Below are 16,474 nucleotides of genomic sequence, written 5' to 3'. Positions count from 1 at the left end.
TTAGAAGACATTCTGACTTTCTAATAGTGTTGCCAAGAAAGGAGGAGGTATTTTAAATGCAAAGAAGGCAGTTTTGACTCTAGCTCCTTACTTGGCTTACTAGTGAAAGGTAACAGAACCAGGTTTTGCACCTACTGCTTGGACGTCCTGTGAAAATCCGTGATAGCATTTTTAAAAGCAGGAAGTGATTTAGTTCAGACAATTATGAGTCCTAAACTGGTTCTAAAATGTTTATAAATTGAGAATTGTTGAATGCCTTAGACATTAAATATGTAGCAACATTGTCTGCTTTTTTCTATCCAAATACTGTCTTCACCAGAACTGCTTCCATGAGTATAGAGCAAGTCCAATGTCCCCCACAATTTTTATATTATGTAAAGCCACAAGATATGATGCCAAATGCAATTTGACTTGATAAATGTGTTCTACAAAAACATCCTTTATGTGCTATCATAAGCTCCTCTCCTTCCCCTCTTCAGACCCTACTTTTTATCCCCTATTGTAGAGCTGAGAGGTGCCCCCAAATCAATTGAAATCTTTGAAATGGCTTGAAATACAAACTGAAACAATACAGATCCTCAAGTTGCATGAAATAATATTTCTTGTTCTTTGGTGCTAATGCTGGATGTTGTTTTTCTGATACACAGGAGGCTATTCATAATATCCATTAATTGGCAAAATTTATTTCTGTGCATGTTCTTTACTCTGTAGTTTAAAGTGTCTGAATTCTTGAGTATAACCTATTTTCTCCTCTTTTTTTTTTTTTTTTTTCCTTTCCTTTTCTAATTAGGTTGACAATTAATGCTGAATGTTATCTTCAGCTTCATAATTTTCCTATGGATGAACACTCCTGTCCTCTGGAGTTTTCAAGCTGTACGTGGTAAAACACTTTTTTGTCCTCTTTACATTCAGGCTTTAAATTTACCTAAATTTTGGCATCAGGAGAGCAAATGTTTATTTTTTAAAGCCTTGCAGTGAAAGAAAGAGCTGACCATTCATGTTTTGACTAGATTTATTGCATTATTTAACACGCTAATGAAGAAGTAGAATCACATACATTTTTTCCTACTTTAAAATATTCTTATTGCTTCGGAGTCTAATACAGTGCCTATGCCAGTTAATGGAAATGCATTGTCCTGGATAAACTTTGTTTTCTTATGCCTGCAAGACTTGACAGCTTTGAATTAGTTCCATATGGTATACTTAAAAGGAAAAATACTATATGTCTTCTTTAGCCTGCTTCTGTAAATGCTGAATCAGTATAAGAAGTCCTTTTCCTTTCAGTGGGACTTACTTTGTATGAGCAAAAACACAACCTTCAAGCTCTGTTTTTTTTTATGCACACTATATTTAGAAAGAAGTAAAAAATCCTAGGGAGCTGTGTTATTGTAATCATGGAATCATTAAGGTTGCAGAAGAACTCCAGGATCATCAAGTCCAACCTATGACTGAACACCAGTTTCTCAACTAAACCACAGCATGAAGTGCCACCTCCAGTTCTTGAGCATCTCTAGGCATGGTGACTCCACCATCTCCCTGGGCAGCCCGTTCCAATGCTTCACAACCTTTCAGTGATGAAATTCTTCCTGGTACTGAGCCTGAACCTCCCCTGATGCAGACATGAGGCCGTGTCCTCTCATCCTGTTGCTGGCTGCATGGGGGAAGAGGCCAACTCCCATCTTGTTACAGCCTCATTTCAGGAGGTCTTCCCTAAACCATCAAATTATATACTAATAAGTGTCTGTACTTTTAAGCTCTTTCTGATCATTTAATGATAATATAATGACACTTATGGTTTAATAGTGATGATTCTGAGCCAGTTTTTTTTACTGGAGTTTGAGAATACACCTTCTAAACATTTGTATTTATGTGGATTTTGATCTTACATTTACCTAGGCTTAAAATTGAGGCCATATATTTTCTGGTTAAATTTTAAATGTGTCAGGAAGACTATAGATGGTCTAAGATCTACTTCATTTATACCTCTGGTTTAGTTTATAAGTAACTTCAGAGATCAGAAAACATGCTTTGGTACATTCTGTGGCTGAATGTTTGATTTGTTTTGTTTTATTCTAGATGGATATCCCAGAAATGAAATTGAATACAAATGGAAGAAAACCTCTGTTGAAGTGGCAGATCCAAAATACTGGAGATTGTATCAGTTTGCATTTGTAGGTCTACGAAACACAACTGAAATTTCTCATACCTTGTCTGGTAAGGCAAAGTGTTGAGTTTTATTTTATGCAATATCTATTTATATCATGACTAACAGATGAAGATACAACCAAAAACCATACTAGATGTCAAATAAATATTTTTATTCTTTTTTTTTAATTTTTAGGTGATTATATTATTATGACAATATTCTTTGATCTCAGCAGACGTATGGGATATTTTACTATTCAGACATACATTCCTTGTATACTCACAGTTGTTCTTTCATGGGTGTCATTTTGGATCAATAAGGATGCAGTTCCTGCAAGGACTTCTCTGGGTAAGAATGTCTTTTCTTATCCTTGAAGGATCTGGTACACCCAAAGAATACAAATGGTGCAGCAGGGAGTAAGTTAACCACAGTTTATTCCTCTTCAGATTATGATCATTCTCTCTCTTGAGCTGCATCATTGGGAGTAGGAGAGTCCTGCTGTAGCTGCATGGCGGAGTTTAAGGAAGCAATACTGAGCATGGAGATCCTGAACCAAGTCTTGTGGTTCTGCTGTTGCTCTCATAAATACATTTTATCTTCGTTATGTATTTTTTTTATCATCTCCAGGGACTGTCATGTGGCAATTATTAGTCTGACAGTTAGCATCATGGAACAAATGAAGTCATTAGTAGCAAAAATGGTGAAAATCTGCTTTGGTTTTTTTTTGTTGGGCTTTTGTGTTGTTGGCATTGGCTTTTTGGTTGGTTTTTGTTTGGTTGTGTTTGGGGTTTTTTTGTTTGTTTTTAACGGGATCATTCAATTATTTTTGACCCAGGATAGGACAGAAAATTTGCAACTGAAGTTGCACTTCAAGCAGTTTAGCCCATAATTCACAAAACCACTTGCTTTCTCTATAGACAGTACTGAAGTGTGTTGCAAGTTCTAATACAAAGATAATTCTGTGTTAGTGTCATCTTGGCTGACCTGTTTAGCATGGTGTCAGTCTGCTGAGTTTGATGTTTAGGATTCATGTGCTGCCTTGGAGAAAAGTTGTAGTTCCCACATAAACCCTGATAAATGGGTTCACAGAGTGCACAGGACACAGCTGTGAGCTTAGCAGGGACAGATGCTCACAGTAGAACCAGTGACAGCAACCTGATCTGTTCTGGGGGAAAGCTCAAGAGCTGCGAGTTGTGTCTTAGGAAATTAGACATGTGGGTTAATTTTCCTCATCGGTTATGGATGATAACTGTGAACACACTGCTCCCACCCTACAAGATCATTTACTACCAGAAGCATGAGTCTACACTTTGATTCCCTGCCTTTCCCACTGAAACTGGACCATCAGCAAGCCTGCCACATTAATGAGTCAAGAGAGATAGTAAGCAAAAATGAGCATGGCTCAGTAGACTGATGAAAAGGTAAGGGAAGAAAATCTAAGTCTTGGATCCTAACTTTATGTTATTTGAAAGTATTGAAAAATCTAGTGAAGAGAGTCTAAGTCTTGAATAAATAAGTGAAAATTACTTTTGATAGTTTTAGAGCTTGATGCAGAAATCTCACCAGATTTCTTTGACTGACTGATCATTGAGCATCACTGTGGATTCTGACTAGTTACAATACAATAATTATAACAGTAAAAAAAGTGTTCTCTTAGTATCCTTCTAGCTCTTTGTCCAGTTTTTTCTTTTTAAAAGGTACTTTTTATATGCCATGAACCTAGAACTCTAATGTCATGTTTAAGCTGAAGTTTTCAAGCTCTCACTTCAGTACTAGACTTCATCTACTCCAGATGAAATACAAATATTTGTAATATCTTATTTACAGCTCCCTGCAGGTAACTTTGAACTCCTTTCTTGTAAACACACAAAAGCCATCACTTGACAGATTGTAGGATGACTTTTCTTGCATGCAAATGTTCTGGAGAAGGAGAAAGAGAGTACCTGTCAAATGGACACAATTTTATGGAAAGAGAAATTAATACAAGAAAGCCAAAACTAAGCGAGGTTTGTTATGGCAGATAACTGTTTTACTGTTGAAGGTTTGCTCCCTCTGACAGCCCCATATGTCTTTCACATAGCAGGAATTTTTCCAAGGCTGGAAAAATTTGTGTCTCTTTTTGTCCTCTCTGAAAGGAAGTCGATACAGGGAATGGAGGGTGGCACTTCCCACCCGGAGGGTGTGTGGGGTCTGGTACACTGAAAAGGCTGGACCTTTTTCTCTCATATGTATTGGAAGATTGTGGTTTCCCAGAGCAAAAGTTCTGAATATTTAGCTATACAGAGAAATGCCAAATCTATCTTTAAAAGTATCTGGTGGGAGAGAAGAACTTTGGAAGAACTCTGTGGTTATATGTTTGCCCTTTTAGGCATGCAATTTCATTGGGAAATCTCTTGGAAAAACAATAGTGCCTTCCTGCTGCAGAAACAGTCCATATCAACCAGTGATTCCATGTTTTGATTTATGAGCCATAGACAGCTTTAGCCTGGTGCAGTGCTTTTTTTGTTTGGTTGTTTGTTTTTGGGATTTTTTTTTTTGGTTTTGTCTGTTTTGTTTTTAATAATCTTGTGCATGTAGATGACAAATTATTTGTGTGTTCAAGTACTGCATCCAAAAAGAAAGGTCACACCTTAATTTTGGACTACTATGTAAAACGCTTTGCATCTCCCTGAAACATCAAATATAAGAAGAAAATGTTAACACCTCATAAATGCTAAACTAATGAAGGGTGATACAGTTGAGATTTTGAACACATAGCTATTAAGGCCAGTTTGTTCTTTTAATTAGCTTGTATGTAATTGAGTCAAGGGAAACATTTTCTTTTACTTAAGACAGCGTTGAAAGCATATCTGGTAACTTAGACAATGAGACCAGAAAGCTGTGAATGACACCAAATTTGATTTTCTATGTCTTTTTCAGAAGCAGAAAACTGGAAATATTATTCAAGTTTGCTGTGTTTACCAAAAGTTTGAAATCATTGATTAATAATGCACCTTTTAGTTCTGAATGCATCCTTTTTAACATTTTAATCTTTTGATCTAAGGGACTTGTGCTTATAAAATTTGTGTGCTTATTTGTACCTGTTTTTCTACTGTATTTATGTGCACATTATATGTCAGATTTATAAAATTTTACAAAATTAGTGTCATTTTTTATTTGGTGTGTGTTGCAAATAGAAGGGATTTAAAGGGTAGGTGAAATGTGCTGCTTTCTCTATGATCCCATGGAGGCTGCTGCATCCATAAGGGTGGATTCTTGCTCTAGCAGCAGTGCACATGGATGTAATCAGTGGTGAACCCACTGACCCCTCCTGTGGGTCAGTTCTTATCAGTGAATTAAGGGCTAATATGATGACTTTTTTCTGTGACAATATGATTGATTACCTATGCATTTCCCTCTTTCTGTCTTTTTTTCTTTCTTTCTTTTTTTCTCAAACAGGGATCACAACGGTGCTGACCATGACAACGCTGAGTACAATTGCTAGGAAGTCACTCCCAAAGGTTTCCTATGTGACAGCAATGGACCTTTTTGTTTCAGTTTGCTTTATTTTTGTGTTTGCTGCCTTGATGGAATATGGCACCTTACATTACTTTACCAGCAACAGAAAAGGGGACAAAGGAAAAGAAAAGAAGGCAAAATCTAAGCCATCAGTAAGTTTAGTCAAACAAGGAAAAAAAAGAAATGCAGAGTGTTTTTATTGTAGGATTAATTTTGAAAGACTGCTTCTTAGGTAGAAAAGTTAATGTTTAAAGATAATTAACACTGATATTTATTTTTTTCATTTTTTTGCCGTTGGGGGCTTATACTAATTGTGTAAATGCAACTAGTGAGCAAAGGGTTTAGATGATTTCATATATGTGAATGAGGACACATGAGCCTAAGGTGGAGAGTGGTTTGATAAATATTCCATGCCCTTGCTGCTTCTATAACTGCCCATGAAGTGTGTGTCCACAGAGATGGTTTTGTAGGGGCACAGTGCTTCTGAAAACAGCACCTGGCAGAGAGCCACAGCTAGAACTGTAGCAGTAAAGATGATGTGAATGGAATGAAGGTTGAGGATTTCTTTGGATCTGCATCACCTAACTTAAGTCTTGCGAAGCTTTGCGAAGGAAAAAAAAATGCTTATTATTCGCCAGTATTCTGAATCCCACTATAGAAATTCTATCTTAACTCTTTTCTAAATTGGCTTCCATGTTCCCTTCTGGTTAAATAAACCTTCTTCTTTTACAAGTTGATGTTTTTATGGTAAACCTCCACACATCTCAGGTTCAAGTATTATTCAGTTTTAAGAGTCTTTCTTTTCGTGTAGTGAGAATACTGTAATTTCCAAAGAAATTACTGTTGGAAGTCACTGCAAATATTAAAAGGTAAATTTAAAGTAAGAAAACATTAGAATAAGAGAAAGGAAAATGTTATAAAGCCCCTTTCCAAATCATCTCATCAAAGGAAGCAGGAGCATACCTGAACCATAATACCAGTTGCCTTTTCTAGATGAAGGCTGAATACCAGCTCTGTATGAGGTGAAGCAGAAATTGATATGAAATTACAGAGTTTCAGATATGGAGTGTGGAAATTGTGTTATGAACCATATCCATTCTGCAACTCTTGTCAGCAAGAACTGGTGCCCCCATTCTAAGCAGCACTGCTGTGGGCCCCCCTCTTATGCGAGGCTGCTGGGGCTTGATGCCAGAGAAATGAGATCCCTTAGGATTCACTTGGTGAGCTGGTCCAAGGGGATCAGCTGTCTACTTAGGACAAGGCTAGTGGTGAAGTGTTAATTCTTCCCTGTGCTGCCTTGGTCAGACATCACTCTGACCCTCAGGGAATCCTCAGGGATCCCTGAGGATCAGGGAATCACAGCCAGGAAAACTGGAAAATGGAAACCTCCAACCTGCCTCCTGTTGGAGTGGTGGAAACAATTGTGGGCACAACAGAAGGGTGGGATGCAGGCTTTGGCAAGGGCCACAGCTGAGTTATGAGGGTGGAAAGTAACAGAGGATGTGGGGCTGTCGCACACCAGCACGGCAGATTAAATTTCAGGTTGCTGCTGCAACGAGGTCTCAGCAACACTTGATGAACAGGGAGCTGAGTCGGTCTACTCTTGGCACAGCACAGAGAATGCAAAGATATCAGCAAGTACTGCTTTATTCAAACCAGGCAGATATTAAAGACCAGCTGCTGACAAATCAAAAGACACTGAAGTAGTTTGCAAGTATGCTCTATTGAATGAAATAATGACACTTTGCAGAATCTGTTCACACGTCACCCATGTGTGCAATAATCTGCCAAGTGCTTTGAGATTTTCAGTGCATGGGAAAATTTTAAATGTAGAATAATGACGAGATAGAAACTATGCAACTTACTGAATAAATAGCTGGAATTTGCACTAAGATTAAAATTAGCAATATAATACTAAAAATGCTGTTCAGTTGTGTTTTTCTGGGTTCTTAAATGATGCTTTATATTTTTAAGAAGTTGAACAAAGAAATCTTTTTTCACAAAATTCTTTATACATGTTAAGGCGATAAGACCATACAAAAATAAGAGATTATGCTAAAAAATAAAAGGGAGAATTAATATATACTTTAATATAATATAATATTATAATTTATATAATTTTTATATTATATATATTATGTATACATATATATAATTTAATATACTTAGATGCAAGGATTGTAATTTAATATGAGTTTTTCTGGTAATGTTTTATAAAAAGCTGTGACTTTTCTTGCTCCAAATAGAGAAGGCATCTAATTAGTTAATGGGAAGTTATATCATTACAAATCCTTTCATTTATTTTTTTTTTCCTTTTCTTATTCCCCCGTTATTTTTGTCTAAGTCTTCCATTAATTCTTTTAGTCTTGCAGTTATGGATATGAAACTCAAAAAACCTCAAAGTTTAATTTTAGAAGTCAGTTTAATTCCTTCTGAAAACTCATTTACAAGTGATTTTTTTCCTTGGGAATCTTGGCTTGCATAGATCTGCTATTTCTCCTGCAAAATGCAATAAATGGTTACTATTCCAGGAACTGATGCCAGTAAACCACAATAAATGATCTTGTGAAAAAAAATTGTGAGATTGTACAAATGATAACAGTAGTTTTATCTTAGAAAATATGTGCTGGCATCATTCAAGAAAGGTAGTATGAATTGGCTTATGCAAATCCGCTTTAGTAAGGATAATGAGTTTGGGCAGGAAAGATTAAACTTAATTAGTTGTGGATCTTGTTCTGATCATCAATTCACCTGAAATGAATGTATCACCTGTGCCATGATCTCCACAGACAATGGCTTTCTTTTGTACTTGTATTAGTGTTATTGCAGAATAATTGGGGCTTGATCCTATCAGAGTGTATTATAAATGATACCACAATACATGGAGTTTTATCTACGGTTTCAGTAGGCATATCCATAAAAAAACCAGCATGTACTTCTATATCTACATGTTGTGGGTGTTTCGTTGTTTTGGTTTGGGTTTGGGGTTTTTGGTTTTTTTTTTTTCAGTTTCTGCCAATTTATATATAGACATTTTCTTGTGAGGTGTTGGTCTTTTTTCCTCTTTTCCCTCACATTACCTCTTACACACACTTATATATTTCCTGTAGGTAATTAAGCCTACAGGATGACTGTGTCTGCCTCTCTCAGGCCACCTCTTCAGACTTGTAATTCAGTAGCCACCTCCAGTCTGTGCTGGTGATGTGAACAGTGGAAAGCAGTACTGTAATTTTTTCTTCTCCCATGGTGTTTGTGTGTTGAGGATTCCTGTTTTACCCCACTAGTAGAAACAACTCATGCCATAAATCTTACATAGGCAGCAAAACCAACAGTGAGAAAATGTTTGTAAAACCAGAGTAGGTGTGAATCAGAAATAAGAATCTTTCCCTGTTTATCTTCAGCAGAATAAAGATTTTTTTTCTTAAGTTCAAAAAATTTGAACTTATTTTTCATGTTTTATAAAAATAAGCCCTCTTTGCAATGCCTCAAATTAGGATAGAAGCATGCAACTCCTGTTTCTTGGTACTGTCAGTATTTTATCATAGCTGAAAATAATAATGAGGTCTGTTAGGATGATGTTTAGCTCCCTAGGTCATCATGTATAATAAATTTTGAAACAACAGTGTGTGCGAAACTTTCTCTGGTAAAGACAATGCTTAAATAAAGCTATTTGAAAACATGGTGGATACTGAACTGCATTAACACCATCCCTTGGGATATTGTGTAAACTGCCCCTGAAGCAAAAGAATGTTACCTTAACAATGTATAGAGGTCTGTGTACTGGCCAAAGTAATTCCCAGGAAGAGGGACAAAAGTGGTTTAAAGCGTAACAAGAAGCTAAATGATGGCTTGCCACTTCCCATATTTTTTTCATGTGTTTTCATTTTCTATCGTGTATAATTGGTTAAGAGAACTTAAATATCCAGTTAGATTTTCTCACTGCTTCCTTTCCTGCTGGTTTATGCCCTTACATGACAAAGTATGAAGAAGAGAGAGAACACATATAAGAGTATAGTAAATGTAACCCTTCTCTTTGGTCTGAAGATTTTAGAAGAGATGCCAAGTGTGGGTTGAGGTGGGGTAAGTTGAAAGGGAATTGTAGAATAGTTTAAAACAGCCATGAGATTTAGAAAGAGAAGATAAAGGAAGATGAAAAAAAGAGAGTATATTTTGAAACAATTAGAAAAACAAGGCTGATGTGTATAAAACTGTGGAGAAAAAAAGAAATAAAAGGGGGAAAGGTGGGTTGTGTAAGTAAAAAGAAGATGGAAAGGGAAAAGTTACAAGTAAGGGAATAGCAAACGCTGTATGTACTAGGCAATAAGCCACCCAGATTTTTTTCAATGAGAATTATATTACACTCTGTTTTTATCAGATACAAGAAGGTTTTTATACCCACAGAAAGTGAAAGTAAGAATTAAGAGCTGAATTAATCAGTGACTTGAGTGACATTCTCCTAGGGAGTCATGTCTTGGATTTTAAAGGGGGAATGTATTGTTTAGGGGTTTAACATCTGAGGGTTAGATGGTGTAGCCTGGCCTTACATGTCTCAGTCTGTTAAACTTCACCAGTGATACTGTGCTAAACCCATTTGGTTTTTTATTTTTGTGAAAATGTAGCTTCCAGAAACACATCCAGTCTCCTTCTAAAGACTCCAAAAGATGGGAGGACCATCATTCCTTTGTTAGTGATGATTATAGCCTGCTTGTGGACTTGGTTGTGACCCAGTTGTCAAGAAGTGACTGACTTCAAAATGTTTGTCTGTGTTGTGTAGATGGGATCAGCTAACCCTGTCTGTGTAACTAATTAGCTACTATTCCCAAATCCTAGCACAACCCAATTTTCACTGTGGCAGGTGAAAGTCGTTCATGATCTTTTGCCTGCATGTGCTAATTACATACAGCAGTTCATAATTTTCTAAGCTCCCCAAACTGTTTTCTTTAATATAAGAATTTCTGTATTTTGTACTGAAGGTGATTATATTACTAGAGAAAGCCTATGGAATTATTTAATGTGAGGATAAAACCACACAAAACTATATTTCCTTTTTTTTTTTTTCCTTAAGAAACCATCTGCAATTGCTGTTCGACCTGGATCAACACTAATTCCAATTAATAGCATTAATCATCTTCCTGAACGTGATGATGATTATGGATATGAGTGCCTAGAAGGAAAAGACTGTGCTAGTTTCTTTTGTTGTTTTGAAGACTGCCGCACAGGATCTTGGCGACAAGGAAGAATACACATCCGTATAGCAAAAATTGACTCCTATTCTCGAATCTTCTTTCCAACTGCCTTTGCATTGTTCAATCTTGTTTACTGGATTGGCTATCTTTATCTGTAAATTTCAGAGGTTTGACAAACGCAGAAAATAAAAATACTAATTGAATAGTTATTAATACATTTAACTGAGCAAAGATTAGAGCTGGTCCAAAATGACTCAATTTGTTTGTATGCTTTAAAAATTTGAAACAATGAGAGGAAATATGATGATGTAGTCTCCCTCTTGTGATCAACTGTAGAACTGATACTGGTATTTTGAAGAGGTATTGTACTGGTATTTTAAAATAAATATCCCTAAGATTTATCTTTCCTGAACACACATACATTTTTTTTCCAGCTCTAAGAAAATGCAGAATCACAGGCTATGCTATTTAACTGGACCATCCTACCTAAGCTTTCAATTTTAATCCTAAATGATAACGCAGAAGGATTTTGTAGCATCTCTTACACCTTTACAAAGAAAGCCTTAATTAAATGGGATTAGTTACTCTCATCCATTTCATCCATATGGTGATGATTTTATTAATCCCTAAATTTAAAAAGTTGAAATGGAACATTTCTCTTTTCAATCAGCCATTTGTTCTCTCCAGTATGTTAAAAAGTGTGATTAGATGATAATTAATCAATTCAGATTTATACAGAATGCAGATACTAGAGCAGGAAGGAATGGATATAGCAAAATACCCAAGGATAATTCTGAGCTTGTCTTATCCTGACCATGGATACAGACTTTTGGCTTTCAATCTTAGATTACATTTATATCTGTTCTCCATTTCCTGTTACTTCACTATTGCGAGTTCCCCGAAGTTGTCCAAGAGATCTACAACTTTCAGAAATTCTTATCCAGCTGCCATTGCTTGCTCATTCCATGGAAAACAGACTGGTGTTGGCCAAGGTTCTGGCCATTAAGCATAACGACCTTCACATTCTTAGTGTTGGAGAAAAAGTCATAACCCTACATTTGGAAGAATTTGTATCAACAGAAGTTGGAAGGCCTGTAACAGTGCTATGGTCATTGTACTCAAAATCACTGTGTGAAATCCCCAGTCCTAAGAGCGCGGTGTGTGATTTGGTCCACTTTGCATACAGCCTGGTTTTGTAGATTTGGTTTGCTACTGCACAATGCTGCTCAGTCAGCCAAAGCCAAGTGGTATTAATGTATAGAATGTGTGGTATGGATTGCTGGGTAATTACCTTCTTGAAATTTGTTTGTTTCTAATGGAAAAGATGTGTTATGGAGGGGGAATTAAAAGAATCCTTATGCATTGTAGAACCTTCTCCAAGATGGGCTACGTCGCCCCAAAACCATAGGACCAGTTCTCCATCCTTTTTGTGGTGAGAGCTTTGGTAGAAATCCTTCAGTAGTAGTCTTTCTGGACTGACTTTTTGGTGTTGACTATTGCTGGCTGACAGCATTTGATATTTCATTTCTATTTCTAAATCCATCGTCTTCATTATGGAAAAGTGCAGTCTTTCCTCCTTTCTCCAAAAGAAACTGGTCTCAAGTGAGCTTGCAAAAATCGCTGTAAAATTAAGATATGCATTAAGTAAAAGTCAGCATTACACAGAAGACCTTACAGATCTTTAAAGAGGATTAATGGGATTAGCATTTGGCTGTAGGTAAGGATGTTCAGTACTAAAGATAAAGACATGATTAATAGCTAAGAATAGAAAATGTTACATGAAGGGCTGCCTACTCCCCCCAATATTTCTGTAGAATATGCTCCCTCCTCTGAATTTCTCATAAAGGATTACTGTATTTATAGTCTAGTTGGTAACAGGCGTAGTAATATATGATATACAATACACATTTCAGAGGAAATGTTACTCCAGTGTTCAGCCCCAAAGTTTAATAGAGAATGTGAGATAATGTGTAGTTGTACTGCAAGGAAGTGTGACAGAAGATCCAATTTTAATGTAAACTTTATTTCAGTGTTTAGCTGATGAAATATAGGAGTGGTTGAGAGAAAGCCCAGATGACGAGGATGGCTGGCATTATTTGTGGTACGAACTTTCTGGGTACCAAGCTCTTCTGACTGTTGGACTGAGCATAGAAGTGCAGTATCATTAACAACAGTGATCTGCTATAATTTATTGGTTTTTTAGAGTCTCTTTTTCACAAAATCTTCAGTCCAAAAGAAACATGTCAGTTTTAATTCCATAATGTAGGTTGATGCTTTTTGACAGTATGTTGAACACATTCCTCTGTAGGAGGGATGAAGGTAGCTTCAGCAGTATGTTGGATACGTACTTGAAGAGCAGAAAAAATATGATATGTGCTTGAAAATCTTGCTCTGTGATGCAAAGCCCAGATTTAGTGTGTTCCTGAGCTTCATTAAATTCACCTTTAAACAAAGGAAACTTGACACTTCACAAGAGGAAATACCAGTTTCACAGCCTGCTCTTCTCTGGCTCATCTAGTTAGCTTTTTCTGTTCATGTGGTTGTCAGTTGCCAATCAGCCTCCAGTGACTGAATTGGAGAACAGAAAGCATTCAGAGCTGGAAAGGGATGGATAAGAAGTCTTTCATCTCTGTTATCTATGGAACGATGTAATGGAGTATTAAAAATATTGGATATTATGGCTATTTGGCTTATGGATACACTTGCTTCTGTCTGTTGACAAACTTTTCTGTGTACTTCATTTGTTTCTGATGAAATAATTTTAGTTTCTCATAGTACTATGAGCGCAAATAGGAATGAGAATGCAATGAACTGTAACACGACATGTAATAAATATGTTATTTTAGTCCCATGTATTTTTTTTCTAGTCTGCATGTAGACACTTGATTTCAAGAAATCAAAGTGATACTTTAAAAAAATAGCAAGAAACAAACAGTATAATTAATTGGAGTTAGATGCTGCAATCATTTTTAAAACTTCCCTGGATAAAAAGTTTGTTTACTCTTAGTTGGGATGACATTTTTTGGGAGTCATATTTTTCTGACCATCACTGCACAAGCACACACTTAAACATATTCCTAACTAGTACTGTTATTAGACCAGAATTCAGAAAAGAGAGTGCTTATGTACTGTCATAAAGAGTGATGCTATCATGAATTGATGACATTAACACATGCTTAATTTGCACTAATTTCAATAATGAGTGTTCAGTAACTCAAATAATTGAACATTAAGGATGTGAGCCAGAGCCTTTTCAATAAGAGATTTTCTTATTGAAAAAGAGGGACATAAGAGGAGAAATTGCTGTAAAGACAGAGAGTGAAAAAATTCTAGGAAAACTGTTTTATACTGCACTTATCTTTGGCATCTCTTGAAATGTATTTTTCAAAAAAGAGACTTTTCCTTGATATTTCTGTATTAGTGTTTACCACTTGTCTGTTTTAGTAGTGAGTACAGATCAGTGTGTTATTTTTTGGTAAGGTTCTGTCTATGATTGTACCTCACTGATCTTCAGTGCATGTCTTTTGTGTCTGAATGAATCTGTTTTATGTAGTGGCAGTGCAACCAAAGCATGAACTCTGGGTAACGTATTTTGTATTCACACATTGATGTGCTTCAAAGACTTTAACCTTATCCATTTTTCTGTCATTCAGAGATATAGGATTGTGTAAGACTTTGAAGGAGAATCACCTCCAACAGTATTTTTATAATTTCCAGTTCTTTATTTGGTATGGTAGTAAAACATTTGTTTAAAATTGATATATGAACTGTGCTTTGTAATTTGTGAACACCTTGCAATTGAAAGTGAACAGGAGGAGTCTGGATTTAAATATCTATCTGCCTAAAGTAATATATGTTTCATTTAATTGTATCAGTCATAACTTCTGTCTACTGTTTCCAAATAGATAAGAACTAGTGCAAATACATTTTTCTGTAAGTATAATTATTTTTTTAGAATTCATTGTAATTTCTCTCACTTATACCTTCAACATGATCTTTCCTGTTTATGAAATATTATTTTATTTTTTAGTCATTATAATAGATACAGAAGATAGAAACTAATGTAGAATTCCACAGCTGAACAATACAAAGCCAGGAATCAGAAAGAATTACTGTGCTTCTGCTCCTGAAAAAGCTCAGCGGATGTCTACATGCCTCATGAATGTGCTGGAGGGGGAGACTGACTCACATGGAGAGGCAGAATAGTCTCCAGGCTGTAGAAAAGGCTTTTGCATTGGTTCATGCCTTGGATTTGCTACACAAGTGGTTCAAATGGAGGAAAGGAATAGATCTGTCCTCTCATTTTCAGTGATCTCTTGTTTCTGCTTCATTTCTGTCAGCAGCAGCAGTTCTAATGCTCTGTTGCCAGATGAAACAAAACCTGAAAAATTATCTTTATTTTACTCTTTGTTAGTATTTCACACAGATGGGTGGGATCATCTGACTGAGCACACAAGATTATGACCAAGTTTTTCTCCGAGACAGGTGGTGGGAGTTTGTAGCTGGAGGATGAAGGATGGCTTCTTGTGATGGGCATTTTTCATTCAGTTAAGAATCTGCACTGAAAACTGGTGGGAGGAAAGGAAACAATGGTATGAGGGAAAGATTGATGGTGGCAGTGATCCCAGAATCAAGTTACATGGATCTGAGCAACTTATATTTAGTTCATAGGTTTCTCTCTGGTATTTGTGATAATGCCTTGATTTCCCTGTAACATAATTAGATATTTTTAATGTTTTAAACAAAAAGGAAATTGTCTATTTCCTATACATTAACTACAGACTGAATGTGCAATAGAAATTTATCTTGAGTGAACATTCTGGTGAAACGTCAGACAGAAAACAGAGATCAGATTGAATGAGAAAAAGATTTTTTTTAATCTACATTTATTATTAGAGATAAAATAATTTTTTAAATTACTGAGTATTTATAAGTGCAGCAGGCACTGGAAAAGGCCTAGTCCCCAGTTTAAACTGCTGTTAGTCCCCTCAAGGGCTAAAATATTTGGGAATAGAAACCTGACTCAGACTGGACTCAGTTATCATCCCCTATTTCCATCAGAAAGTGAGAAAGATGAACTGTGATTTTGTCAGACATGAACTAGGGTAGCTGGGGTGCTCCAGGGAGGTTGGTTCCTGGTTAAAAGGAAGGGCCATTTCTGTCTGAGACTGTAATTTGAAACATTCTTTCATCAAAAGATGGATCTGTGCTGTGACTTCACAAAAAAAGCATCCCTGCATTTAATATTCATCCTTGCACAAGAACAGTTTCAGTGAATTGACTGTCCTGCCATGGGGCACCGAGGTATTCCCTGTGTGGTGTGGAAGAGTTTTGGTGGCACTCCTGGGCAACATGTTTAAATCCTGTCACAGGGATCAGTCACAGTTGTGTTTTGGATGTTATTGTGCTAGTGAAAAGGCAGTAAATAAACTTTTGATTTTACTTACTAGTAAAACTCACTGAGAAAGCCAGAGGGGTAATGAAAGCTTTGGTGGAAATCTCAGATGGGCCTTGGAGCCAGGAGATTGGCTAAAACTGAAGCAGGCCATATAATAAAGCCCTTTTTACCACAGATGGGTCCTGTTCACTAGTAATATATTGATTCTGAAAAAAAATCTCTGAAAGCCTCATGGTATTTTATGGG

The 16,474-nt window shown here is 36.3% G+C and overlaps 1 protein-coding gene across 1 annotated transcript in view; it reads left to right on the top strand.

Annotated features, from left to right (window-relative positions):
- Window positions 1-14,701, top strand: part of GABRG1 (gamma-aminobutyric acid type A receptor subunit gamma1) — a 57,749-nt gene extending 43,048 nt beyond the window's left edge. Inside the window, exons 5-9 of the mRNA XM_086889393.1 lie at window positions 791-873; window positions 2,077-2,214; window positions 2,342-2,494; window positions 5,585-5,796; window positions 10,710-14,701. Of these exons, the coding sequence (XP_086745519.1) occupies window positions 791-873; window positions 2,077-2,214; window positions 2,342-2,494; window positions 5,585-5,796; window positions 10,710-10,988 (865 nt within the window). The 3' untranslated portion in view covers window positions 10,989-14,701. The remainder of the gene's footprint in view (window positions 1-790; window positions 874-2,076; window positions 2,215-2,341; window positions 2,495-5,584; window positions 5,797-10,709) is intronic.
- Window positions 14,702-16,474: the final 1,773 nt, after the last annotated feature.

This window comes from Cyanistes caeruleus, chromosome 5, assembly GCF_971803275.1.
Source record: "Cyanistes caeruleus chromosome 5, bCyaCae1.hap1.1, whole genome shotgun sequence".
Taxonomy (NCBI): Eukaryota; Metazoa; Chordata; class Aves; order Passeriformes; family Paridae; genus Cyanistes; species Cyanistes caeruleus.
The sequence above is the reverse complement of the archived record's forward strand: the minus strand, read 5'-3'. Positions and strand labels throughout refer to the sequence as shown.